Genomic DNA, 26,609 nt, shown 5'->3' with positions numbered 1-26,609 from the left:
CAAAATTTTAAAAAATAGATTAACAAATTAAGCTTCTTAAAAGTTAAATTTTCACATAGAAACTCCCAATGAAAACATGTTTGGTATCTGTGGAGCCTTGTTTTCCCTTGTGGTCTATCAGTCTTAGACTAATGGTGCTCTGAATCTGATGAAAGATTCTTACCTACTTACAGAAGACCAAAAGTACTTTTGAACAAAGTCCCCGTGTTATATACCTCTAGGGAGCATTAGTCACAAGAAGCCCTGGGTTTTGGAGGTAGTGCAAAAGGAATGGTTAATAAATGGGTTTATATAGTGTATTTTATCCTGAGTTTTCTAAAAGCTAAATATTAATATCCAGATATCTAACTTTATTTCCTGCATTATTAGTGAAGCACTCAAACTGTTGTTGTAAAATACCAGATTTTAAATATTTGTGCTTTTTCAACCCTAGCAATTGTGTTTTTTTTTCTATTTCAAACTGACAGTGTAGTCCCCTTTTAGTTCTTTTGACTTCCTCTAAAAGTGAAAGGAAAACTCAAATCTACCTTTCTCTAAAATAAATTTAAATAATATTGCTTTACTTTAAAATAAAATATGGAACGGTTATTGAGAATAATTAAAGTTATATTCTTTTCTCTTAAAGAATCGTCTAGAGTCGTTGAGAAAACTGAAGGCTTCCTTACAAGGAGATGTTCAAAAGTATCAGGCATACATGAGCAATTTGGAGTCTCATTCAGCCATTCTTGACCAGAAATTAAATGGTCTCAATGAGGAAATTGCTAGAGTAGGTAAGCAGAGCTAATGCTAACAGACTGGGATGCAAACCTGTGTGGGATTTGTCACATGTAAAAACAGCTTTGTTATCCATATCTTTTGTTCTTCTGTAGTACATGCCTAGAGCAGGCTACCAAGTTTTCAGTGTGTTTCGTATTTGTTTCCTAAGGCTGCTGTCACAAATGACCACAAGTTTGGATGGCTTAAAACAACAGAAATGTATTCTCGCACAGTTCTAGAGGCTGTTCCAGCAGATCTGCATCCCTCCAGGGACTCAGGGAGGATCTATTCCTTGCCTCTTGCAGCTTTTAGTGGCTGGCAGCATTACTGGGCTACATTCACATCACTCCCATCTCTGCCTCCATCTTCACATTGCCTTCTCCTCTGTGTGTTTGTACTCTACTACCTGTGTGAAATATCTCCTTCTGCCTCTATCTTATAAGGACATTTAAGATGAGATTTAGGGCCCACCTGGATAATAATACAGGGCTATCTCTTCATCTCAAGATACTTAATCACATCTGCAAAGACCCTTTTCCCAAATAAGGTAATTTCACAGTTGCCAGAGATAGAACTTTATATATTTAGGTGGCCATTGTTCAACCTACTACTCCTTACATGTTTTCAAGCGTTTGGCTTTTTAAAGCCAAGAAGGGCCCAACCTAAGAAAACATGCTGCCTGAATATAGAAATATATAAAAATTCTATACAAATATATACTGTATTCCACTTTGTAATTAATAAGCCAGATAAACCAGATTCTTTTGGTTTTTTTGAGATGAAGTCTTGCTATTTTGCCCAGGCCAGTCTCGAACTCCTGGGTTCAAATAATCCTCCCACTTCAGCCTCCCACATAGCTGGGACTATAATAGGTGGGCTCCACCATGCTTGGCTCTAATAAGCCAGATTCTTGATCTCTGCCTGCCTCAGTCTGCTATAACTGGCTATCCTCCATCACTACCGCCTAAGCAGCTCAGCAGCTGAATCTGATTGAAAATCAGAATTAAAGCTGCAAGTACTACAGTTCTTGGGGAAAAGAGCAACTAAAGAAAGCTCTTTTATGTCTTATGTCTTGTAAGCTTACTTTCATAAACACAGCAATCTTAATCATAAAATTCTGTAAAACACTGTGGCACATGCAATTGCTTGATTCTTCTGCAGTGCCTGAAGGAGAGTGAAGAAAGGTATCTACAAGTCACAGAGCCACTGGGCTGTACTTTTAAAAATAAATTTATTGACAACTATATTATTTTCCCAGGACTTTGCCTACTTCTGTTTGTTTCTTTTGGGATTTTGCTGGCTGTGTCTGTCCCATGTGGGAATTGTATACATGGCCCTTAGGATATTTGATTTAACTCTTAGTCTATGGAGTATTGATTGTCAACTCAAGACTAGTAATTACCAGGGTTATTTGCTGAATCTGTTTATTTTTTTTTTCCAAATAACTCTGATTTATATATATATATATATATATATATTGGATTTGCTCTAAACCACCTCTTTAAATATATTAACTACTTTACACTTGGCCCCTAATCAATGTCCTTTGTTTATTCTCCATGATGACAAAGAAGCTTGGACTAAATTATTATTATAACAATTTTTATAATGCAATTAATCAATACTTTTTTTTTTTTTTTTTTGAGATGTAGTCTTGCTCTGTCACCCAGGCTGGAGTGCAGTGGCACCATCTCCGCTCACTGCAACCTCCGCCTCCCAGGTTCAAATAATTCTTCTACCTCAGCCTCCTGAGTAGCTGGGATTACAGCTGCGCGCCACCATGCCCGGCTACTTTTTTGTATTTTTAGTAGAGATGGGGTTTCACCATGCTGGCCAGGCTGGTCTCAAACTCCTGACCTCGTGATCCACCTACCTCGGCCTCCCAAAGTGCTGGGATTGCAGGCGTGAGCCACAGCACCCGGCCTTTAATCAATACTTTCTAATACTAATACTTTATCTTTCTTGTCAGCATATGACCAAGAGAATTGTCATACATCCTTCTTGTTCTTGTGAGAACTTTTTCTGATAGCTGCAAACTCAGTAGGTGAGAGAGAAATACTTAATCATTTGCCATTCCAGAGTGATTTAGTTTGAGACATTAATTTTATAACTGTTAAGATGTTTTTATTCTATGAGTGTTTGAACTTTCTTGATTATGTAAAGCCATTCATGGCATGAGTGGATGAGACATATTTAAATTTTATTTTGTTTTTGTTTTGTTTTGTTTTTTTTTTTGAGAGACAGAGTGTCACTCTGTTGCCCAGGCTGGAGTAGAGTGGCTCAATCTTGGCTCACTGCAACCCCCGCCTCCTGGGTTCAAGCAAGTCTCCTCCCTCAGTTTCCAAAGTAGCTGGGACTACAGGCGTGCACCACCATGCCCACCTAATTTTCATTTTTTTTAGTAGAGACAGGGTTTCACTATATGTTGGCCAAGCTGGTCTCAAACTCCTGACCTCAGGTGATCCACCCGCCTCAGCCTCCCAAAGTGCTGGGATTACAGGCATGAGCCACCACGCCCAGCCATAAATTTTATAGATATTATATGTTGTGGATTTTTTGTGCAGATGCCTGTGATAAATGCATAAAGTTTTACTTTATCTAACCATGAATTTGCTCTAAGTTCACTGTGTTGCAAATAGGTTGTAACAAACCAAGATACCAAAATACCAATCCTCTCCACCCTTAGGATGACTCTCTTGACCCCTTGGTCATCCTCATCCTTTCGTCCCAGCCCGCTATAAAAATGCTAATCATGTTCTATATAGGCCATGAGTCACAGAAGGTTGGAAAACACTATTGGTAAACAGAGAAAGCAAAAACCTGACCAGTTTGGTATGGTTATCACTGAAAATGTCAGTAAAATATGAATAAACTCTGGTGTGTGTGTGTGTGTGTGTGTGTATCTTTTTTTTTTTTTTTTTTTTTTTTTTTTTTTGAGTCGGAATCTCACTCTGTCACCCAGCCTGGAGTGCAATGGCACGATCTCAGTTCACTGCAACTTCTGTCTCCTGGGTTCAAGCGATTTTCCTGCCTCAGCCTCCCGAGTAGCTGGGACCACAGATGTGTGCCACCACGCCTGGCTAATTTTGTATTTTTAGTACAGACAAGGTTTCACCATGTTGGCCAGACTGGTCTCGAACTCCTGACCTCAGGTGATCCACCCGCCTCGGCCATAATAAGTCTTATCTCATTTTTTCACATAGTATAAATTATATTCTTATGCAGGACTGTATTAAGACACAGTAGTTCTTAAACAATGTTACCAAATAACCACATATCCCAAAGGCAGACAGTCTTCACAGTGTACTTTTACCTCATTGAAGTTGAAGCTGTTCCTTTACGATATTTTTCCACTTCAATGTGAAGTGGACTGTTAAGATTTCATTAGGGGTTTTATTATGTGTCCTTTTAAAGAAAAAATGGTTTTGACAATTCTTCCACAATTCACAGTTCTCAGACAATAACTTTTTTTGTAAATCATATAGTCCAACTATGTTTTGAATAACCAGATGCTCTTTAGTAGATGAAATCTCTCAATGCGACTGTAATAAATAAGCATCTGTATCCTGATTCTTATTTGTGGCATCTCATCATATACCAGTATATCCTGGAACCAAAGTAAGATGATTTTCCTGTGGATTTCCTACAATCAACTTAATTGTTTTAAAACAGAATATTTCCGTCATTTATAATTTCTGTTTGGATGATAATTCTGACCACCACCTTTTTATGACTGCTTGAAGCTAGTTTATTTTATTTTATTTTACTTTATTTTATTTTATTTTCCCAAGACAGAGTCACTCTGTCTCCCAGGCTGGCGTGCAGTGGCGCGACCTCGGCTCACAGCAGCCTCCGCCTCCCAGATTCAAGTGATTTACGTGCCTCAACCACCCGAGTAGCTGGGATTACAGGCATGCGCCACCACGCCCAGCTAATTTAGTAGAGACAGGGTTTCGCCATGTTGGCCAGGCTGGTCTCGAACTCCTGACCTCAGGTGATCCGCCCACCTCAGGGCTTCCCAAAGCGCTGGGATTATAGGCATGAGACACCGCACCTGGCCATTGAAGCCAATTTAATCAACTATTACATACTCTTCAAATTTGCTTTAAAGCAGTCACTTTACTAGAAGTAACAAGTGTACTGGCTTTCTTCTGTAAACTGTTGGTAAGCACAAGAAGGCAGTCTACCACAGCTCCAAGCTCTTCTATCCTCACCAAACAAGCTACAAGTTCACTTATACTTCTCTTTCTCCAGAAAGTTAAAGCTACATTCAATGAGCTTTTTCAGAAAAAAATCAACAGTTTTCCTGCTGAACAAAATTTTGGCCATTGTTTCATGGTCCTGAGAAACCTTAGAAAAAAAACCCACTATATTTTGATGATGGGTTTTCTGTTTGGGAAGAACCAGAATCACTGGAATTAACCAAATATGTGTGACTCAACTGTCATGGCTTAATTTTTCAGGCAGGTAGCCTGCACAAGTCAATTCATTTTCTTATTTGCCATGGCACAATCCCCACTTCTAGGCAACTGTTTTTTCTGTAACAAGAATTTAGAAAGGGATGATTAACTTTCTGAAATAGACTGCCTTATGTGGTTTAATCTGGGCTTTTCACACCTTGTCCAGCTGTTCTGTTTATGTAAGCAGCCAACTGTTTTGGAGACTTCTTAACCTTCTTCATGTTTTATTAGTGAAATTAGAGATCCTTTTTCTAGGAAGGTCAATGGAGTGATCCTCGATATTACAAAAGTTCCATTTTTTTCACATTGTGAGTTTCAAATGTCATATTCTCTTAAATATTGGCACCTTGTGGTATCATGGAGCCTCAGCCTAGAATGTCCCTTGGCCCCATGCAGGGCCATTCAAATGTGGATGCATGCATGAACCCAGGATTCTTAATGGCAGTCATTATTTATGAAGCCACATTTTTTTTTCATGTAGTACTTTTTGAAAACCATTGCAAGCTAATAGGGAAATAAGTTTCTTAACATAAAACTTTAATTGTCCTATCTACCAGAATGTTATAAACAAAGTAAGATCAAAAAGAATTATCCCAAAAAATGAGAATATACATATATATGTATATATATGACTTTGAAATTTATATATATATGAGAGACTTAGAAATTTTTATATATATAAACTATATATAAAAACATATATATAATATATATACACACATATATATGACTTGTAAATTTAGATATCTTAGCTCTATTATATGATGGCATCTGTTTCTTTGTAGGAATTGAAGATACATTAAAAATTTGTTTTTTTTCCAACACAGAACTAGAATGTGAAACAATAAAACAGGAGAACACTCGACTGCAGAATATTATTGACAACCAGAAGTACTCAGTTGCAGACATTGAGCGAATAAATCATGAAAGAAATGAATTGCAGCAGACTATTAATAAATTAACCAAGGACCTGGAAGCTGAACAACAGAAGTTGTGGAATGAGGAGTTAAAATATGCCAGAGGCAAAGAAGCGGTATGTCATACCATTTCCAGAGTGGCAACTCATCATAGCTGACCTTTCTAAAGGTCTGTCCCAATTAAGAAGTCAGTGGGTAAAGTAAATTGGCTTAAGAGGTAAAACATTAGCATTGACATTTTAATGAAACACTCATCCCTTTATGTCAATTCAGTAACATCCCAATTTCTCTCAAATTTAAGATAAGTTATATTTCATAACCCAATGAAAAAATAAACAAAAAAGTCTCTAAAACTATGAAAATAATGTTCATAGGTCCCACTCCTTTTACTCTAGAAGAGGAAATGAGTCCTTCATTCACTTATTCACTACTTAAACATTAAGATTGAACATCTGCTGTGTGTCACTTATGCTAGGCATAGAGGAAATAAAGATGAAACATTGGCTTTCCCCTCAAAAACTTCCAACTGAGTTTGCATTTACTCCCATGAAATGAGACCTCTAATAGATGTTTGGTGCACAGGGTACTGAGGAAACATATAGTATACCTAGCCCAAATTTAGTGTACATGGTGTGGGGAGATGGCTGAAAGGTTTTTAGAAGAGAATTTCTTAAAGAGGGGACAAGTGAACTGAATTGGGAAGTATAGGGAAGGGTTAGCATGGCACAGGTAGGGGATTTGCCAAAGAATTATGTATAGGAAAGTTCAGAGATAAAACAATCTGATGTGTAAGTTTTTCATGCAGCTGGAGCTTAATAGCAAGTGGGACAGAGCAAGAGATGAGACTCAAGAGATAAGCACAGACCAGAGGATGAAGACTCTTTTCTTGTTTAGAAGTTTGGACTTTATCCAGAAAGCTCTAAGAAGGCCCTAAAATTTTTAAACAGGTGTGGTTACATCTCAGAAAGATCTTATTTCTGATAAGGTGAAAATCTGTGGCAGCAATCTAATAAGAAATTACTATCATTCTCTAAAAGATAGTAAGGATTCGGTCTGGGTGCAGTGGCACATGCCTGTAATCCCAGTACTTTGGGAGGCCAAGGCAGGTGGATCATCAGAAGTTATGACTTCGAGACCAGCCTGGCCAACATGGCAAAACCCCGTCTTTACTAAAAATACAAAAAGAAGCCATGTGTGGTGGCACGTGCCTGTAATCCCAGCTACTTGGGAGGCTGAGGCAGGAGAATTGCTCGAACCCGGAGGCGGAAGTTGCAGTGAGCCAAGATCACACTATTGCACTCCAGCCTGGGCAAAAATAGCAAAACTCTGTCTAAAAAAAATAAACAAATAAAGTTAAAGACAGTAAGGATTCAAAGAAGTAGGTAGATTCTGACAACTTAGAGGTAGAGTGAATGAGACTTTATGAAAGAGGGAGGAAGTGGTTGCCCTGTCTGGCTTGGGTAATTGGGCAGGTGCCACTCACTCAGGGAGAGAAGAGAAGGAAGAAGTTGTGAGACAGGAATGGGGATGGATGTGTTATATCCACGTCCAAGTGAAAATAGGTAATAGGCTGTTTTATATATGGGTCTGGACCTCGGCATGAGAGAAGCCAATTATTCAACTTAATTTCAATGTTATGGGTAATACATTACCAATTTAGCCAACATTTAATGTATAAATAATAAGCCCAAAATTTAATGTATAAGTAATATTGCTTTTGAGATCTAATGCGTTTTTGGAAATTGCAAATTGGTTAAGCAAGTTCCAAGGAGTGCTCTTACCATTGCATTCCTTCACTCAAATTGATTTTTATGGATGGGTAATAACAATGAGAAACGAAGTATGCGTTTAATGGAGGAAGCAGATTAAAAACAAGTTGCCTAGACTCTGCAAATTCATTTATTCAATCAAATATTAAGTATCTACTATATGCCAAGCACTGTTCTAGGTGCTGAGGATAGAGCTGTTTTCATGGAACTTATATTCAGGAAGAGGAGATGAACAAATATATGTCAGGTAGTGATGATGGCTATGAAGAAAAATAAAGCAAAATAAGCATTTAGAAGAATTAGGGGGCTATATTAGGGGAAAGCTTTTCTGATGACCTTATTTGAACGGAGCCCTGATGGAAGAAAGGAGAGCAGGAAATGTGAAATATATTACTAAAATATTTTTATCAGTATAGTTAAAATAACATTTTCAGACATAAATGATTACATTCTACTTATTTTGGATACATGAAATGTTTTAATTTGTACATTGACAAAACTAAGGTTGGTTTGTTTTACATGTTTCGTAATTTCTTTATCTGGCACTTCAAAAAGTAAATTTTAGTTAATACCTAAATATGGACTCTTATTCCAAGCTGTCAGATAAATAGAAGATAGTAGTACATTACACACCAATTGATAGTCTTAATTATTCTGTAAATATAAGTGTTACTAAAACCTTATCTTCTTTGTATATTTTAAAACTGCTACTCTTACTGCTAAAGATTACTGAATTAGTAAATTACTAAAAATAGGCGTGATATGTTTTGTATAAAATTGCAGAAATGCCAATTAAAAAAACATATGGAATGGGGCTGCTTTAACATTTCTTTTTGTGTTCTCTTCTTACAGATTGAAACACAATTAGCAGAGTATCACAAGTTGGCTAGAAAATTAAAACTTATTCCTAAAGGTGCTGAGAATTCCAAAGGTTATGACTTTGAAATTAAGTTTAATCCCGAGGCTGGTGCCAACTGCCTTGTCAAATACAGGGCTCAAGTTTATGTAAGTAATCATGACTACTTTTAAGATTTTTTAATTCTATGATTGGTATCTCTAAGAGTTTGAACTTTGGCATGTTCATAACCCAGTACTAAACAAAGGAATAAAACACTGAAACTGTATCTTCTTTCTTCTTGGTCGTAGAAATCTTCTACTATCCAGTAAAAAAATTGATTACATATAAAATAGATGCCAGTACTATAAAGACAAAGAGGGCCAAACCCTTACTGTCAAGTTGCTAATGATCCCCCCAGAGGAGAAAGACATAAATAAATGATATATATGTGCTTAATTAGAAGTCTTTACAAGTTATAGTGAAAAGATCAGTTCTTCCCATATAGCAAAAAAGACTCTGGAGATGGTAACCGTGGAATGAAATCTTGAAAGATGAGACATTTATGGGAAGGGTCTTTAGAAAGAATTCCAGGCACAAGGGCGCACATGAAGGCATAAAACGTGTTAGAGTACTAAGAACACTGGTAATCAACAAGGAGAAATTGGTGCCTAATTTTAAAATATGGCCAAGGAAGTAATTTTGGGAAGAAAATTTTTAAATAGCTCTATTGTAACTTGTCAGTTATTTATAGATTTTAGTATTTGAGTTGCCTCTAAAAATGCCAATTTTCAAAATACTTCAGTTTTGAATAGAAGAATGTTTATTAAAGTCAAAAGCTATACATTTTCCCTTGAGAATTATTCATTTAACAAGTATTTATTGAGTGCATAGTATGTTCCAGACCAGCTACGTGTTAGAGATAAAATATCAAGAAACATACATCCCTACTTTACCAGAGAGAACAGTTTGTGAGTGGCCAGACGTTGATTAAATCAAGCTATAGTCATTTTCAATAGAAAAAATACATCCAGTAAACATTTAGTCTATTACTAATCTATCTATAGATAGGTAGGCAGAGTTTGCTTACCACTGTTTTGAGTAGTTTGACATGGCTGATGCAAGAAAATAATTACGTGAATCACATTCTTGTAGAAAAGATTACACAATGCAAAAAGAAGAATGAATACGCTCAAGGAGAAATTTTGCTTTCATCTCTAGAAATAGTTTTACATAATAATAGAACAATAAAATAAAATCAATAAGGTACAAAGCCAAGTGTTACAAGTAGTACTTGGAGAAAAGTTCTTTAAGAGATTTGAGAGGCTGGGCATGGTGGCTCAGGCCTGTAATCCCAGCACTTTGGGAGGCCTAAGTGGGCAGATCACGAGGTCAGGAGTTCGAGAGCAGCCTGGCCAATATGGTGAAACCCCATCTCTACTAAAAATACAAAAGCTAGCCGGGCGTGGTGGTGCACACCTGTAGTCCCAGCTACTCGGGAGGCTGAGGCAGAGGAATCGCTTGAACCCAGAGACAGAGGTTGCAGTGAGCCAGGATCACGCCACTGCACTCCAGCCTGGGCAACAGAGTGAGATTCCATCTCAAAAAGAAAAGAGAGAGAGAGAGAGAGAGACATTAAAGAGGCCATTGCATCTTTTGCAAGGAGCAGGCCAAAATTAAAACTCAGCAATAACTTCAAAAGACCTACTTAAAACATAATGGCATATGGGATTTTCTTTCAGCATAATGAAATGTTTTGGAACTGGAGGTGATGGTTACTGTATTAAATGCCACTGAATTACGCACTATAATTTTATGTTAAACTTTATGTTTATTTTATGTTGTATGTTTAATTTTATGTTAACGTCATTTTAACCTAAGTATTTCAGTTTAACCATTTTAAAGTGTGAATTTCACCTCAATTTAGAAAAATGACAAGCAATGAAGTGCTGTGTTAAAGTCAGTAGAACAGAATAAACATAAGAAATACAGGCAGAGAATCCTAAGACTAAACAGTTGAAAAGGATTAAGAGAAATTGATACTTCTGGATAACATAGCATAAAAATACAACCTACATATAAATTGTTTTCAAAAAAAATACTGCAGTAAACTAAGTGTACTTGTAAAATGTTTAAATAATAGCAATGAATTTCCAGTATAGATGAGCAAATCTTGAATTTTGCAAGTATTCAAAACCAAAAGCAGGTTATAGTCTACACTTACAGAAATTTGATTAAAAACTAGTTTTGTTTCTGTTTGACAGTATATTAGATTTAAAGTGTTATAACTTCACTTTTCCTCCAAAAGTGACTCCTCCTATCACAGTGTGTAGATGCTTCAGGAGGAATATTTTGTAATTAAATGTTATATGTCACCCACATTCCTATGTATTTTATAGGTACCTCTTAAGGAACTCCTGAATGAAACTGAAGAAGAAATTAATAAAGCCCTAAATAAAAAAATGGGTTTGGAGGATACTTTAGAACAGGTAAGTAATAAAACATAAAAAGTCATAAAAAGCAAAAATTAGATTTTAAAACCTAAAATTAAATGTTATTTGTGGTTTCTGATTGCTAAGAAATTAATTTTTTAATAAAACTATGAAAACATGAGAATTGGGTATACCCTCGACAGAAATATTTGAAGTAACTTATTAAGACATTTAAACATCCTAGCCTTCACACATCACATATGATGAAGCGAGATGAAAGTAAGTAAATTTTCCTTTTTTTAATAGAGAAGTGCCTCTAACGAGATAATTTAATATTTTTATACTAAAAGAGGTTTCAGGCGGCTACCTTGAAAGTAGGCAAGTATAATTATGGCATTAGAGGCTAATTAGCTGTGATAGATTAAGAGGTTTCTTTTTACCAAGTCTTTGCATTCTGGATCATGGAATTTCAGGAGAACTCAAATTCCTTTCGAAGTCTATTTCCAAAAGTGAATTTCAGGTAGTCTCTGCTTCTGAGATCCTTAATATCACCTATATCCCTGAAAAGGAAAATTCTATTATTGTATTTAGTAACCTTTAAAGTGAACATTGTTAGTTAAGAAAAGTTAAGCTACTTCTCAAATGCACACACAAAGGATTTCATTTATAGGACAGCAAAGCAGTTAAAGGAAACCCCTTGTTAATTCAGCTCTTCAGAACTACTGTGATCTGGCTAATAGATTTCAAGATATAAAATGAAATTTTATGTTTTCTCAGAAGAGAAGCTTGTTTATTTTTTCTCATCTGGAAACAAAACCTATGGTATTTCACAAATAATTATGCTAGTAACCCAGAGAAAGACATTTTTCCAATATTAATAAATTCTATCAAGACTTACTTTGTATTAGAATTTTTACATTCTCAGAAAAATAGAAAAATTTGTAACATTAGATAAGTGAAGAGTTTGATCACATCATACTATTATTGCTGTAATTTGAGGTTTCTAAAATATCTATGGAGAAAAGATGAGGAATTTGCTCCCTGGGACTGCTCCCTGGGAATGATGATTATTTGCGGTGAAGTCTTCCTTTAGCCTGCTTCATTTTGATTTCTGTTTTTTGTTGGAATGGGTACTAAAACCTGGAGATTCTCAAAAGGTATGAATTCCAAACAACAGGAACTTCATATCTAAAACATCTTTTAGACTGTCTTGAACTTTTTAAAGGCTATAGATGGGGCAAAGTTATAAAATGCCTGCTATAGACTAGGACCCATGTTAGTGTCCTAAAGGTAAATACATCCTTCAGGCACTCCCATATAGAGAAAAAGGCTGACATAGGTACAGTTATGCTCATCAGATTTTTAGGTTTACAAAACCCTTTGGGCTACAGGAAAACATGGCTTAGAGGGGATGCAACTGAAAATGTTAGGAGACTTAAACCAATGTATAGTAGAGCTAGAGGGAAGGAAACAGGTTTAAGAAATGTTAAGGAGGTAGAACCCAAGGATTTCATGGCTGAATGTGCAAGCTTGAGGAGAAAGAAGTATCGACATGACTTCCATATTTTTGATGTGGGCAACTGAGTGAATCATAGTGCTATTAACCTAAAGGAGGAAAACTGAGAGTAGGGTGTGGTGAGATGTTGAGCTTGCTGTCTGTGGGATATCCAAGAGGAAGCAGAAGCTATAGATTCAGAGTGTAAGAAGGAGATCAGGGCTGAAAATACAGATTTGAGGGTCATTAAAGCATGTGTAATAGTTGAAGCCATATATGTGGATGAATGTGGAGGGGAAAGTGGGAGAGGATTGAATCCTAAAGAGTAACAACATTTAAGGGACTGGCAAAGGAAGGAGATTCTGGGAAAAACTCTTAGAAAAAGTGGACAAAATTAGTTGGAGAACAACAGAAGAGAATCTGTTTATGTGTAATATATATATGTAATATATATGTAATATATGTGTAATATATATGTAATATATATGTAATATATATGTAATATATATAAGCCAAAGTAGTGAAAACTTTTCAAGAAGGGAGAGATCAGTAATGTCATACAGAGACTAACAACTAAAATTGTTTTTCCTATTGGACAAATAGTTTAAATTAAGATGGGATGGGGTAAAATGCAACTGGAAATAATAAAGGTTATACAGAAATTAATAGAGTAACAAAACATTTAACCTGAAAAGTATTTTAAAATAATTGCCACAACCATTTAAGAAAAAGCAGGAAAATATAAAATGAGAAATAGTTTATAGAGATGGTGGAAATTTATTTGAATTATGAAGTAATATAGTATAAACAGAAATTTATGTTTAAAATTTTTTGATGAAATGGATTATAACCTGAACAATAGAAATTCCAAAAAAGTCAAAATATGTAAGTAACCAGAAACCAAAGTGAAAAAGAGAATTTGCTCTTCAAAAGACTCCAATAACAGATAATTTCATAGGTCACTGTTTTCAAATACTGAAGACTGGATGATTTCTGTGACATGTAAATTATCATAGAGCATAAAGAGACCTAATTCATTTATAAGGCCAATGTAGGCCTCATACCACAACATGACAAAGATATTACAAAAAGAAGAAATAAAGCTAATCACACTTATAAATATGAATGTAAATACAGGTTAAAGTTAAATATTTGAAACAAATTTATGCAGCAAGTATTCTTTGAGTGCTTATGTGCCTAGTACTGTAATAGATGGTGATACTAGTATAGTGCAGCTTCTGCCTTTGGAACTTCATTTTAAGTGGGGAGATGGGCATGAAAACAATTTCTTCTATCATAGCTTTTTGTAATGTGAATACAATGCACTATGGGTTCTCATAATACACTTAACTACAGGCTCCTTCTGAGAGAAGTGATAGCTGGGCTGAGTTGTGAATAACAAGTAGGAGTTGGCCAATGGATACACAGAAGGATGCTCATGCTCATCCACATGCATGCACACACACATACACCTTGAGGACCAGAGACCAAGGAGTACAGCATGGACCGGGCGTGGTGGCTCACGCCTGTAATCCTAGCACTTTGGGAGGCCAAGGCGGGTGGATTGCTTGAGCTCAGGAGTTCAAGACCAGCCGGGCAACATGGCAAAACCCAGCCACTACCAAAAATATAAAAATTAGCTGGATGTAGTGGCATGCACCTGTAGTCCCAGCTACTCTGGAGCCTGAGGTGGGAGGATTGCTTGAGCCCTGGAGGTGGAGGCTGCAGTGAGCTGAGATTGTGCCACTGCACTCCAGCCTAGGTGACAAAGTGAGACCCTTTCTCCAAAAAGAAAAAACAAAGAGCACAGCATATTAATAAATTACCATGAGTGTAAGTGAGATAAGGGAGAAGCCTGGAGAGACAAGAACCTAATTATGAAGGGGCTTGCTTACTGGTTGAATTTTTTGTATTCTTTAGGCAGTAGAGATCAATGAAGATCTATAAGTAAGGAAATAACAACAATTATTGTTATTTTAGTAATTCACACTGTTGGCCTTTTGAAGAATAGATTAGAGGTGCATGAGACTAAACCATGCAATTAAGAGACCTATCAATATCCTGTACAGTGAATAGTAAATGGTAGGGACCCAAAGCAAGGCTATTACAGTGAAGACGGAGAAAGGAGATTTAAAGATGGAAACAACAGTTTGGTTGTCCGTTTGTATGTGAAGGTCAAGAAAGAAATCAAGAATGCCCAGGTGTCTTATCTTTGGCAGATGGGTATGTGGTGATGTTCTTTACCTTGATAGAGAATATAAAAGAGAAGGGTATAGAAGAGAGAATTGTAGGTTGGGATATGCTGAGTTTCAGGTCCCTGGGGCATCAAAGTGGAGAATGTCCGGTAGGCGATTGGAGTCGGGCTATATGTATGTATGTGTGTGTGTGTGTGTGTGTGTGTGTGTGTGTGTGTGTGTATGTGTGTGTATATATAGTGTGTGTATATATATGTGTGTATGTGTGTATACATATATATATAAAATATATATATACAATGGAAATGTGTACTTTGGGAATCAGAAAAAAATGTTTAAGTAATTAACACAGCTTTAGTAATGCTGACATGGAAAGTGGAAGCTTCTCAGAGATGAGTAAACATGCTTTTGACCAACCATGAGGATCAGTGGAAGTTCTGGTTACTTGAGTATCTGTTGTTGTTATTACAGGTGAATTTTAAACAACTTGTTTAACTTGTTATTTACTGCAGATATAACATACCTTTTGAAAAAGTTCTTGGTGTTAGATCTGGTTTTGAGTTCTGGGCGTATGCTAGTTATATATGTCACTACCCTGTGTTTTGTAGCAAATAACAATAGCTTCACTAAATTTGAACCCCTAAATTTTTTTTTAATTTCATATGTATGTAGAATTATCCTTTAAAAAAAAGTCAGCTATTTATACATTTTACTATTTTATGTTTCCTGCAGGAAACAGTTTCCTCTTGGTATAGCTGAAGAACATTCTCTATTAATTGCTGACATCAACTGGTATCAGCACTTGCCAACAGGAAATGAACTTGAAAAACACTTTTTTCTTTCAGTTTTGGTTTCAACTGATCTTAAAGTTCAAGCTTTAACAAGATTAAATGTGGTTACCTTATTACTCTTTGAAGGAATGCATGACTATAATAGCAAACATCCAATAAAATTAATACAAACAATTCTTTTTTAACATTTTAGAAAATGAACATACAAATGAAAAGCTAAATAGCTGTAGTAGATATAGTCTAAATAAAGCTAGATTTCAAATCCAGAGGCAAAAATTATTTATATATGAATAAATTAATATAACAATATTAATAATATATAATATATATGAGAGCTTAAAAAGCACTCCCACAACAACTAGTGGAAAAACAGATATTAACATCGTTAACTTTGAGGTTTCTTTGAAATTAGTTTCTCTTTGGAGAATAATAAAGTTTTTGGACAAATGATAAGTGAGAGTCCAAAAGGACTAGAAGAAATAACATTGTTCAGTTAGTTGATTGATAATACAAAAACTCTATAACTTGTTAAAATATCTTTAATGTATAGTTATGATTTCTCAACCAAAGTTTTATTTCCCCAGTTGAATGCAATGATAACAGAAAGCAAGAGAAGTGTGAGAACTCTGAAAGAAGAAGTTCAAAAGCTGGATGATCTCTACCAACAAAAAATTAAGGTAAGAACTTTGCCACAGTTTGCGTAGGTTATCGAAAGCTATGTCATGATTGCTTGATGAGTCACACATTCTGACATCAAAACCAAAATCTTTAAGCTATGTACATCCTATAATTTGTATCTTGGGTTAGTTTTCTCTGCCAAAGTTTATCGTAAGGAGTCATTTTATTTTGTTCTTTAAAGGACATTTTTCTGGATTAGGGCTGTTTTACAATAGAAAAGGAACATTTACTGTTCCTTTTATACTTGCATATGACTGATATTTTATACTTGCATATGACTCAGTATCCTTGCAAAACTAAACAGAATCTCTCCTACCTTTTTGTAGAGATTTAGTGTTATGTACTGCTAAAGCCTGAACCCCAGTAAGGTCTTTTGAATATGTAGTTGCCCGCCAAGAGTCATTGTAAACTGACTATCCTGGTCAAATTCCAAAGACTGTTTACATGCAATCTAGAAGGTGGGTAAAATAAAAAGACTGATTCTTCAACATTCTACTGTCTGACCAGCATTTTACTTAAAAGTATTCAGATGATTCTATTCATTACCACTTACACAATTCATGTGAAAATTTTAACTATGCCAATATTTTTTACATATGTCAACAAAGTATTAGGAATTGAAAACTTTTCTCTTGGCCTGTGTTATATTTAGGACCTATTTGTTTTCTTAAACACTGTGAAATGTTTAGAAAATACACCACATAATATGATCTAAATGTGAAATATAAGACATTGGTAATCATTTTTCTTTTTTCACACATCCTCCACGACAATGCTTGAGTTTACTCTCTGACGCACTTAAATGAAAGGTTTTATGATACTTAATCTTCACAAACCTTAGAAATGATTAATTTGGGCTACTTTGCCTGTGCACAGTTAATACAGCTGTAAAATAAGGACCTAGATAAGGCCTCCCTGAAGCTCATGGGAAAAAATCTTAATTAAAATATTATAAAATTTCTTGTTGTTCAGACTGGAAAATACTGCTGAATGAATCCTATGCAAGCTTTTTGAAAAGGTCACATTTGGTAAATCCTTCCAACTCACCAAAAAACTAAAAAACTTCACTTACTAAATTCTAGCCAGTTGACCTTGGCACCCTAAAAACTGAACCAATTTTATTTAGTTTCTGCATCTTTGAGAATAAAATGACTTTTTAATTTTTTAAAGGAAAAAGTATTTTTTGTTCATAATATAAATGCTCATTACAAACAATAGAGACTTGAGAGAAATGTATAAAATGGGAACTGAAATGTACCTTATAATCTACTATAATCCCATCACTAGAAACAGTGGTTAAAGTTTAGGGAGTGTCTTCCAGATATACAAACATGTATTTTTTTCATGGTACCAAATTATACATAGTTTTTCATAATCTGTCTTTCTCAAGAAAAGATAACATGGATATCTTTTCATACAAATGTAGAGAGAACAATCCTTCTATTGTGTTTTTATTTTACATATATACATAAGTATATATATATATATATAAAACTTATTTAGCTAGCCCCTTATTAATTTTTTCCCTAAATTTTCAACTGACAAATAATGTTGCTGTGAATATCTTTGTATATCTTTATGTATTTTTCCATTCCTTCCCTTTGATACATTTCTGAAGCATTGAGTTAAAGGTTATATATATTTTAAAGGTTATATATATTTTAAATTTTAATAAATATTTTCAAATTAAAAAATAATAAAATCACTTTTTTTTTTTTGTGAGACAGTGTCTCACTCTGTCGCTCAGGCTGGAATGCAATGGCAGTCTCAGCTCACTGCAACCTCCACCTACTGGGTTCAAGCGATTCTCATGTCTCAGCCTCCTGAGTAACTGGGATTACAGGCGCATGCCACCATGCCCAACTAGTTTTTGTATTTTTAGTAGAGATGGGATTTCACCCTGCTGGCCAGGCTGGTCTGAAACCCTTGACCTCAAGTGATCCACCCACCTCAACCTCCCAAAGTGCTGGGATGACGGGCATGAGCCACCATGCCCAGCCACATTTGTTTTTATAATACAGAATTCCCAAAGGAGCACTTTAAAGTCTCTTGCATGTAAAACAGTAAGCATCTTGAGAATACAAATGATGCAACCTGATTTTATTTAAGTGCTTTTCATAATTATTTTAAATCTACCTAAAGTATACAGAATGTGAATATCAAGAAACCCATAACCATGACTTTATCCTGATAGGAAGCAGAGGAAGAGGATGAAAAATGTGCCAGTGAGCTTGAGTCCTTGGAGAAACACAAGCACCTGCTAGAAAGTACTGTTAACCAGGGGCTCAGTGAAGCTATGAATGAATTAGATGCTGTTCAGCGGGAGTAAGTTTATCTCACCAAGATTTATATGTTTATTTTCAGATTATTAATTTAACAGTTCTATAAAATTAGATCTATTTTTATTTGCTTCAATTTATAGTATACAGCTATTTAGGATGGAAAGAATGGTATATAGAACTTAAGTACAACTGCTTATAACTTGAGAACTTTCCCTATCAACAGATACATTCTGTTAGTATTACAGTTACTGTCTACCAGGAAATCATTAATCTTTAGATCTAGTTAATACATGGCTTTTAATCCCTGAAAACAACATAAAAAATTTTAAATCAATTCAAATAAATTTGGCTATTTGTTTGTGAATTTTAATAAAATTCCACTAAGCTTTAATAAACTCCACTGAGCTCATGTTTTTATTTCCTAGAAATTATGTATATTATATAGTAAAATGTAATTATACTATAAATTATAGTCAGTCTACTATAACACAACATATGCCTTCTAAATAGTTACCATGCTATGCAAAATCATGCCATAAAAATCACAGGACCTTTGGGAAAACTGATATTGAGGCACAGCACTAAAAAATTTCATCAGTAGTCAGGCTCAGTGGCACACACCTGTAGTCCCAGCTACTTGCGAGGCCGAGACAGGAGAATCACTTGAGAAGTTCAGGAAGTTCAAGGCCATCCTGGGCAATATAGCAAGACTCCATCTCTAAAAACATTAAAAACTCCATCAGTGACACATATAAACAAAAGATAAGAATCAAACAAAAATGTTAGCACAATGATACACATACTTAATGGCTAAGAAATATATAATGCTACAATAAATATGGGACCCTTCGTATTAAAAAGACCTCTAGTTTGATTTGAGAAATGGGCATTCAGAAGGCTGCAGACTGTGGGTTACTGTAAAGAGGTAGAAAGTGGGTTATCTGAAGTGGGATGGAAATTGCACCATCAGTACTGGATGCATGTGGCTCATTACATATGCAGTGCACTGAGTAGTTGGTGTACATTTGATGTGTGTGCTTACATGTGTGTATTCTTTTGCATCCGGATTCAGCTGGGTGCGGTTTTCTGCATTCACCAAGTATTTCTCAGGAAAGAAATTGGCATAAACAAACATGAAATTTGCCAGATTGCGCTCATATTTCCAAACAAACACAACAGAACTGCCTATATATTTTGTTGTATTTCTTAGAAGTACTTTATAATCAAATTATACATTGTCAGGATCTCCCCCTTCTCAGTTTCCCTTACAATTTTTAAAACTTACATAGGAAAAATTTTAGCCACACTATATAATAACATCCTTTCTTTAAATAATATTCTATCTCTGTGTATATAATGCTCTTGTCAACTTATATAAAATCAATATACTGAACAGTTAATCCATAGGCTCCGTGTACATTTATGTAAAATATGCATTTCTTAAGTCTTAAGTTGCCCTCAAATAACTGAAAAATTTCCTACTTTGAGATTGCAAGTACAAGCCTTGTGAAAGTCACTTCTCTTCACTCCTTTATTTGTAGGCCAAGGGTAGAAAACTCAGTTGAGGTTTATTTGGCCTGCAATTTTATTGGTTTTAATTTGAATTTGAATTCCTATAAGTAAGACTTCTCCTCCCCCATTTGCAAATTTTGTCTTGCCCAGAAAGCATTTGAGTTTACAATCCCTTTGGAGACTCAGTTACAACCCTTTGCTCCAAAGCTTTATATGTTAAAACTTTGGTGCTCTTTTGTTTTGTTGCTTGCAAAGGATCTTTGAAAATGTTTATATTTCTCTTTTAATGATTGATAGTGGGACCGGTACAAATTATACATATAGTATGCAGCACATAAATCAATCACAGTTTGGTTTTATTGAATGTGGAAATGGGAAGTGAGCTAACTAGAACTGATGTATTAATATTTTTCCTGGACAACTTAAACAAGAGTTTTTGTTCTACAGATACCAGCTGGTTGTGCAAACCACGACTGAAGAAAGACGAAAAGTGGGAAATAACTTGCAACGTCTGTTAGAGATGGTTGCTACACATGTTGGGTCTGTAGAGGTAAGTATGTGATGGTCTTTCCTACGTTCTAAGAAAGGTTTTTAAAACTTTGATATATTTCTGCTTTCTTCCATAGAAATTAAATGATGAATTTTATTTCTATTTAAAGTATGATCTAGCAAAAATTTATCAGAAGAATCTTGTCTAGTGGTGTGGCAACGTGATGCAGGGGAACACTTGTGCATTTTTGTTTGTTTGTTTTGAGACGGAATTTCACTCTCGTCACCCAGGCTGGAGTCCAATGGCATGGTCTCAACTCACTGCAACCTCCACCTCCCGGGTTCAAGTGACTTTGCTGTCTCAGCCTCCCAAGTACCTGGGATTACAAGAGCCTGCCACCACACCCAGCTAATTTTTGTATTTTTAGTAGAGACGGGATTTCGCCTTGTTGGCCAGGCTGGTCTCAAACTCCTGACTTCAGGTGATTTCACCCGCCTCGGCCTCCCAAAGTGCTGGGATTACAGGCATGAGCCACCGTACCCAGCCCACTTGTGCATTTTATAAAGTAATCTACTGTATTTGCATAAACAACATATGATGTTATGTATTACATCAACAATGTATAATGATGCTATGCCAGGCCATGTTCTACATACTGAAAACATATTAGTACATTTGAAAACTTATTGTACATTTAGGATTTCATTAAGCTTAAGATGAAAGGGCATATCTTATTATGATCGTTATTCTTTTCTGTGATTTCATATAAGCACAAAGTAAAGTATTTCAGAAGTATGAGGTTTATTTACCTTATCCCCACTCTTCACACAGCTAAAGTTCACCAGTAAAACTGTCCCTCCAACCTGCTGCACAGAGCCCCAGAAGCTAAGATAAATTGCTGAACTATAAAATTCTTGGTTAATTTATTAGGTGATAATATATTTCCAGCTGAGTATGGTTTAAGAAAAAAATTCACTTTATCATATTAATAGACTTCCATTTATTGAAAACATGAGCATGTGATACCCCACTACCCGTCCTCTCCCCTAAAAGACATTGAACTGCTGCTTTCTTGGTGCCAATGGTCTTCACTTTTTAGTGTGAAGAACTAAGAAAAGCATCCTAGATATTATGTCAGAAAACGTGGGTTCTACCCACTTTCTAATTCAAGCACTTAGTGGTTCTGTAACCTTCCCTGATCCTTTTCAACCAGTGTTATTCATCTGAACCATGGGACAAAAAAATTATCTGAGTGATATGTTCTCATTTTCCCAAGCATAGTATACAATAATTCTATTCTAGATGCATAAGAGAAAAGTTTATTCATAGCATACAATTGATGGCTTAGGTTGACAGAGCCTGTTTTTATGTATCATTTTACATCTTTGTGTCCTTAGTTTCTTCATCTGTAAAAATGAAGCAGTTGTGCTAAACAGTTATGAACATCCTTAGCACCTCTGACTTTCTTTTCTTTCCTTTTCTTTTTTTTTGAGACAGCCTCACTCTGTCACCCAGGCAGTAGTGCAATGGCGCGATCTCGGCTCACTGCAAATTCGCCTCCCAGGTTCAAGGGATTCTCCTGCCTCAGCCTCCCAAGTAGCTGGGATTATAGGCATGTGCCATCATGCCTGGCTAACATTTGTATTTTTAGTGGAGGCAGAGTTTCACCATGTTGGCCAGGCTGGTCTCAAACTCCTGACCTCAAGTGATCTGCCCACCTCAGCCTCCCAAAGTTCTGGGATTGCAGGTGTGAGCCACTGCGCCTGGCCGTGATTTTCTATTTTCTGCAGCTCTATTGTCTGTCCTTTGTTAATTCAGTAGTAACTTATCACTAGGGATTTGTGTGAAGTAATCACAGTTATCAATGTTTTAATCAGTTAACATAAAGCTAGATTTGAAAACCTAATGGTAAGTTACTATTATTTTTTAGTTTCTGTAGAGTTTGGTGTTATTGGGAAAATTAGACCAAATTCAGCAAGCACTAAGCACTTACTTTGCACTATGCAAAATTTATGATTAATCAGTATAAATTCTTAATAGCTTTCATAAAATATGGAAGAACCATAGAAAGTCAAACTAGTGTGGTTCCAATAAGCAATATTTGTTGAACAGGATCAAGCAAAATGAGGAAATTTTACAATGAGTAATGAAGTTGAACTAAAGAAAACGGCGGGGGGAGGGGTTTAGATCTAAAGGTACCTTTAGATGGAATATTTTTCTTGTGGGACAAAGTGTTTATTTGAGCAGTTCCTGGTTGGAGCCCCATAAAGGTCTCACATGTGGCTTGATGTTCTAGACCAGGGGTCAGCAAACTGCAACCTGCAGGCCCAATTGGGCCTACAGCCTGCTTTTTTAAATAAAGTTTTATTGGAACACAGCCACCTCATTTGTTTTAGTATATGTTTGGCTGGTTGTGCGCTACAGTGGCAGAATTGAGCAGTTGTTAAGAAAACCATCTAGACTGCCAAGCCTAAAGTAGTTATTATTTGATTCTTTACAGAAAAACTTTGCTTTTCCTGCGAGACACAAAATCACCTTTTTTTTTTTTTTGGTCTGTTTAGGCATACCAAGAATTATTATAAAGCTGTAATAACTAGCACATTGTAGTATTGATGCAGAAAGACCAGTCTCTGTGATTGAGAGTGCAGAAATAGATGCATGAGCATAGACATGAAATATATGTGAGAGAGGCAGTATTTCAGAATAGTCAGATAAAATGAATTGTTCAGTTAATGAAGTTGGATCCCTACCTTAAACTCTACACAGAAATCAGTTCCAGATGGATTCAGAAATTAATGTGAGGCTAACCTTTTTAACTTTCACGAGAATTATAAGAAAGTATCTGTATACTTTAGGGGTTGTAAATGAGTTCTTAAATTAGACACAAAAAGCACAAACCACAAAAAAAATTATTTACAAATTTACCTTTATTAAAATTAAAATCTTCTCTACATCAAAAGACATGGAAAGAGAGTGGAAAGACAAGCCACAAACTGATAGATGTTTTTTAAAACACAACTGGTAAAGGATTACCATCCAGATATACAATGGCCTCTGAAAAATAAATAAATGGACCAAAGATTTGAAGGGGCCCCGAAAATATGTACATCTGATATGTATCAATAAAAATAATTATTTTACTTGAATGAGAATTTCACAAAAGAACCAAGGTGGCCAATAAACATATGAAAGCATATGTCCATATTCCACACTTAAGAAATTGGCAAAAATTTAGTTTGATCATTACCAAATGCCAGCAGGAATGTGGAGAAATGGGAGTTCTAATTTACTGCTAGCAACTATGTAAATTGATAAAATAATTTTAGAAAATAATTTAGCGGCTGGGCACAGTGGGTCATGCCTGTGATCCCAGCACTTTGGGAGACCAAGGCCGGCAGATCACAAGGTCAGGAGATTGAGACCATCCTGGCCAACATGGTGAAACCCCATCTCTACTAAAAATACAAAAATTAGCTGGGTGTGGTGGCGCGTGCCTGTAATCCCAGCTACTCAGGAGGCTGAGGCACGAGAATCTCTTGAACACAGGAGGCAGAGGTTGTAGTGAGCCGAGATCACACCACTGCACTCCAGCCTGGCAACAGAGCAAGACTCTGCCTCAAAAAAAAAAAAAAAAAAAAAAAAAAGATAAGAAAGTAATTTGGCAATCCCAAAAACCAACTTTTCACTCTAGGTATATTTGCCCTAAAAAAATATTTACATTATATGCTAGGGGGCTGTACTAGGTTGAATAGTGCCCCCCCGCAAAAGTCATGTCTATCCTAAATCACAGAAGGTGACCTTATTTGGAAGTAGGATCTTTGCAAATGTAATTGGTTAAGATGAGGTCGTATTGGATTAGGGTAGGCCCTAAATCCAGTGACTGGTATCCTTATATGAAGATCATGTGAAGACAGAGGCAGATATTGGGGTGAAGCAGCCACATGCTAAGGAACAGCAAGGACTGCCAGGAGCCACCAGAAGCTGGGAAGAGGCAAAGAAGGGTTCTTCCCTAGAGCCGTCAGAGAGACCATGGCCCTGCTGACATCTTGATTTCAAACTTCTGGCCTCCAGAGCTGAAAGAATACATTTCTGTTGTTTTAAGCCACCTAGTTTGTGGTAATTTGTTACAGTATCAGTATTTGAAATAGCAAAAAAATAAACAACAACAAGAAGAAAAAATAATGTGGCTTGCTAGTTTCCCATTGCTAATGTAGCAAATTACCACCAACCTAATGGCTTAAAACAACACAAATTTATCATCTTAGAGTTATTAAGGTTAGTCTAAAATGGGTCCAAAGGGCTGTAGTCTTTCTGGGGCCTTTGCCAGCTTCTAGAGGCCACCTACAGTCCTTGGCTTGTAGCTCCTTCCTTTATCATTAAAGCCAGTGCATGGCATCTTGTCTCCTCTCTGCCTTCTGCTGCTGTCCTTAAATTCCTTCTCTGACTCTGACACTGGTGATTTCCTCTTCTAAGGACCCACCTGGATAGTGCAGGATAATCTCCTTTTCTCAAGGTCCTTAACTTAGTCACATCTACAGTTTCTTTCGCTATGTAAGCTAATAGTCACAGGTTCCTTTCTGGAATTAGGGCATGGACATCTTTGGAAAGGCTGTTACTCAGCCTACCACACCTGGGAACAAACAAAACTTCATTACCAGCAAAATAAGTAAATGTTGATATATTCATTCTAGAATACTATGCAGTCCATTGAATCAACTGCAGCCATATGTAGTAACATGAATGAATTTTAAAATACTGGATGAAAAAGTCATAGAACATTATATTTAATATCATTTGATAAATATGAAGATTAAAACCAGGTACTATTAAATCAATATTATTTAGACATACATTCATCTCTGTGTGTGTGCGTAATAAAGGTATAATATAAAGAAAAGCAAAACACCAGTCAGGCAAGAGGTTATATCTTGGGGAGAAAAAAGAAGATACAATTAGGAAAGGGCACAAAAAGAGAGCCTGCGTGGTGAATACAAGTATATTCTTCTTACTTTTTTTTTTTTTTTTTTTTGGAGATAGCATCTTGCTCTGTGACACAGGCTGGAGTGCAGTGGTCCAGTCTCGGCTCACTGCACCCTCCACTTCCCAGCCTCAGGTGATCTCCTGCCTCAGCCTCTTGCATAGTTGGAATTACAGGCACACACCACCATACCTGGCTAATTTTTGTATTTTTAGTAGAGAGGAGGTTTTGCCATGTTGGTCAGGCTGGTCTCAAACTCCTGACCTCAAGTGATCCACCCACCTCAGCCTCATAAAGTGCTGGGATTACAGGAGTGAGCCACCACGCCCGGCCCTTTTTATTCTTAACTTAAAAATGTTATTCTCTTGTTTGTAAATTTTACAATTAAACATTTTAAAAGAAATTAATTTTTTTTTACTTTAACAATTGTTAATTCTCTTCACTAGAAACATCTTGAGGAGCAGATTGCTAAAGCTGATAGAGAATATGAAGAATGCATGTCAGAAGATCTCTTGGAAAATATTAAAGAGATTAGAGATAAGTATGAGAAGAAAGCTACTCTAATTAAGTCTTCTGAAGAATGAAGATAAAATGTTGATCATGTATATATATCCATAGCGAATAAAATTGTCTCAGTAAAGTGTATTTTCTCTCTCATTTCTTACTAATTTCAAATGGTGAGAAGACAAGGTAGTATGATTTAAACCAGAAGTTGGCAAAATACAGGTTGAGGATCCCTTACCCAAAATGCTTGGGACCAGAATTGTTTTGGAATTGGGTTTTTGGGGGTTGGGTTTTTTGGTTTTTTGGTTTTTTTATTTTGGTTTTTTTTTTCAGATTTTGGAAATCTTGTGATACCTTGAGGACAGGACTCATGTCTAAACATGAGATCTATTTATACACCTTATACACATAGGCTGAAGGTTTTTTCATACAATATTTTTAATAATTTTGTGCATGAAACAATTTTGACTGAAATCCTTCGTGAGGTCAAGTGTGGCATTTTCCAGTTGGTGTTA

The 26,609-nt window shown here is 35.9% G+C and overlaps 1 protein-coding gene and 1 pseudogene across 1 annotated transcript in view; one reads left to right on the top strand and one right to left on the bottom strand.

The window, feature by feature from the left end:
- Positions 1-26,233, top strand: part of NDC80 (NDC80 kinetochore complex component) — a 44,349-nt gene extending 18,116 nt beyond the window's left edge. The window contains exons 10-17 of the mRNA XM_054461052.2: positions 626-770; positions 6,044-6,249; positions 8,755-8,907; positions 11,137-11,226; positions 16,235-16,327; positions 18,523-18,653; positions 20,570-20,672; positions 26,037-26,233. Of these exons, the coding sequence (XP_054317027.1) occupies positions 626-770; positions 6,044-6,249; positions 8,755-8,907; positions 11,137-11,226; positions 16,235-16,327; positions 18,523-18,653; positions 20,570-20,672; positions 26,037-26,174 (1,059 nt within the window). The 3' untranslated portion in view covers positions 26,175-26,233. The remainder of the gene's footprint in view (positions 1-625; positions 771-6,043; positions 6,250-8,754; positions 8,908-11,136; positions 11,227-16,234; positions 16,328-18,522; positions 18,654-20,569; positions 20,673-26,036) is intronic.
- On the bottom strand, positions 4,443-5,542 carry LOC129019150 (KATNB1-like protein 1; annotated as a pseudogene).
- Positions 26,234-26,609: the final 376 nt, after the last annotated feature.

This window comes from Pongo pygmaeus, chromosome 17 (assembly GCF_028885625.2).
Source record: "Pongo pygmaeus isolate AG05252 chromosome 17, NHGRI_mPonPyg2-v2.0_pri, whole genome shotgun sequence".
Taxonomy (NCBI): domain Eukaryota; kingdom Metazoa; phylum Chordata; class Mammalia; order Primates; family Hominidae; genus Pongo; species Pongo pygmaeus.
This window is presented reverse-complemented; position numbering and strand designations above follow the sequence as displayed.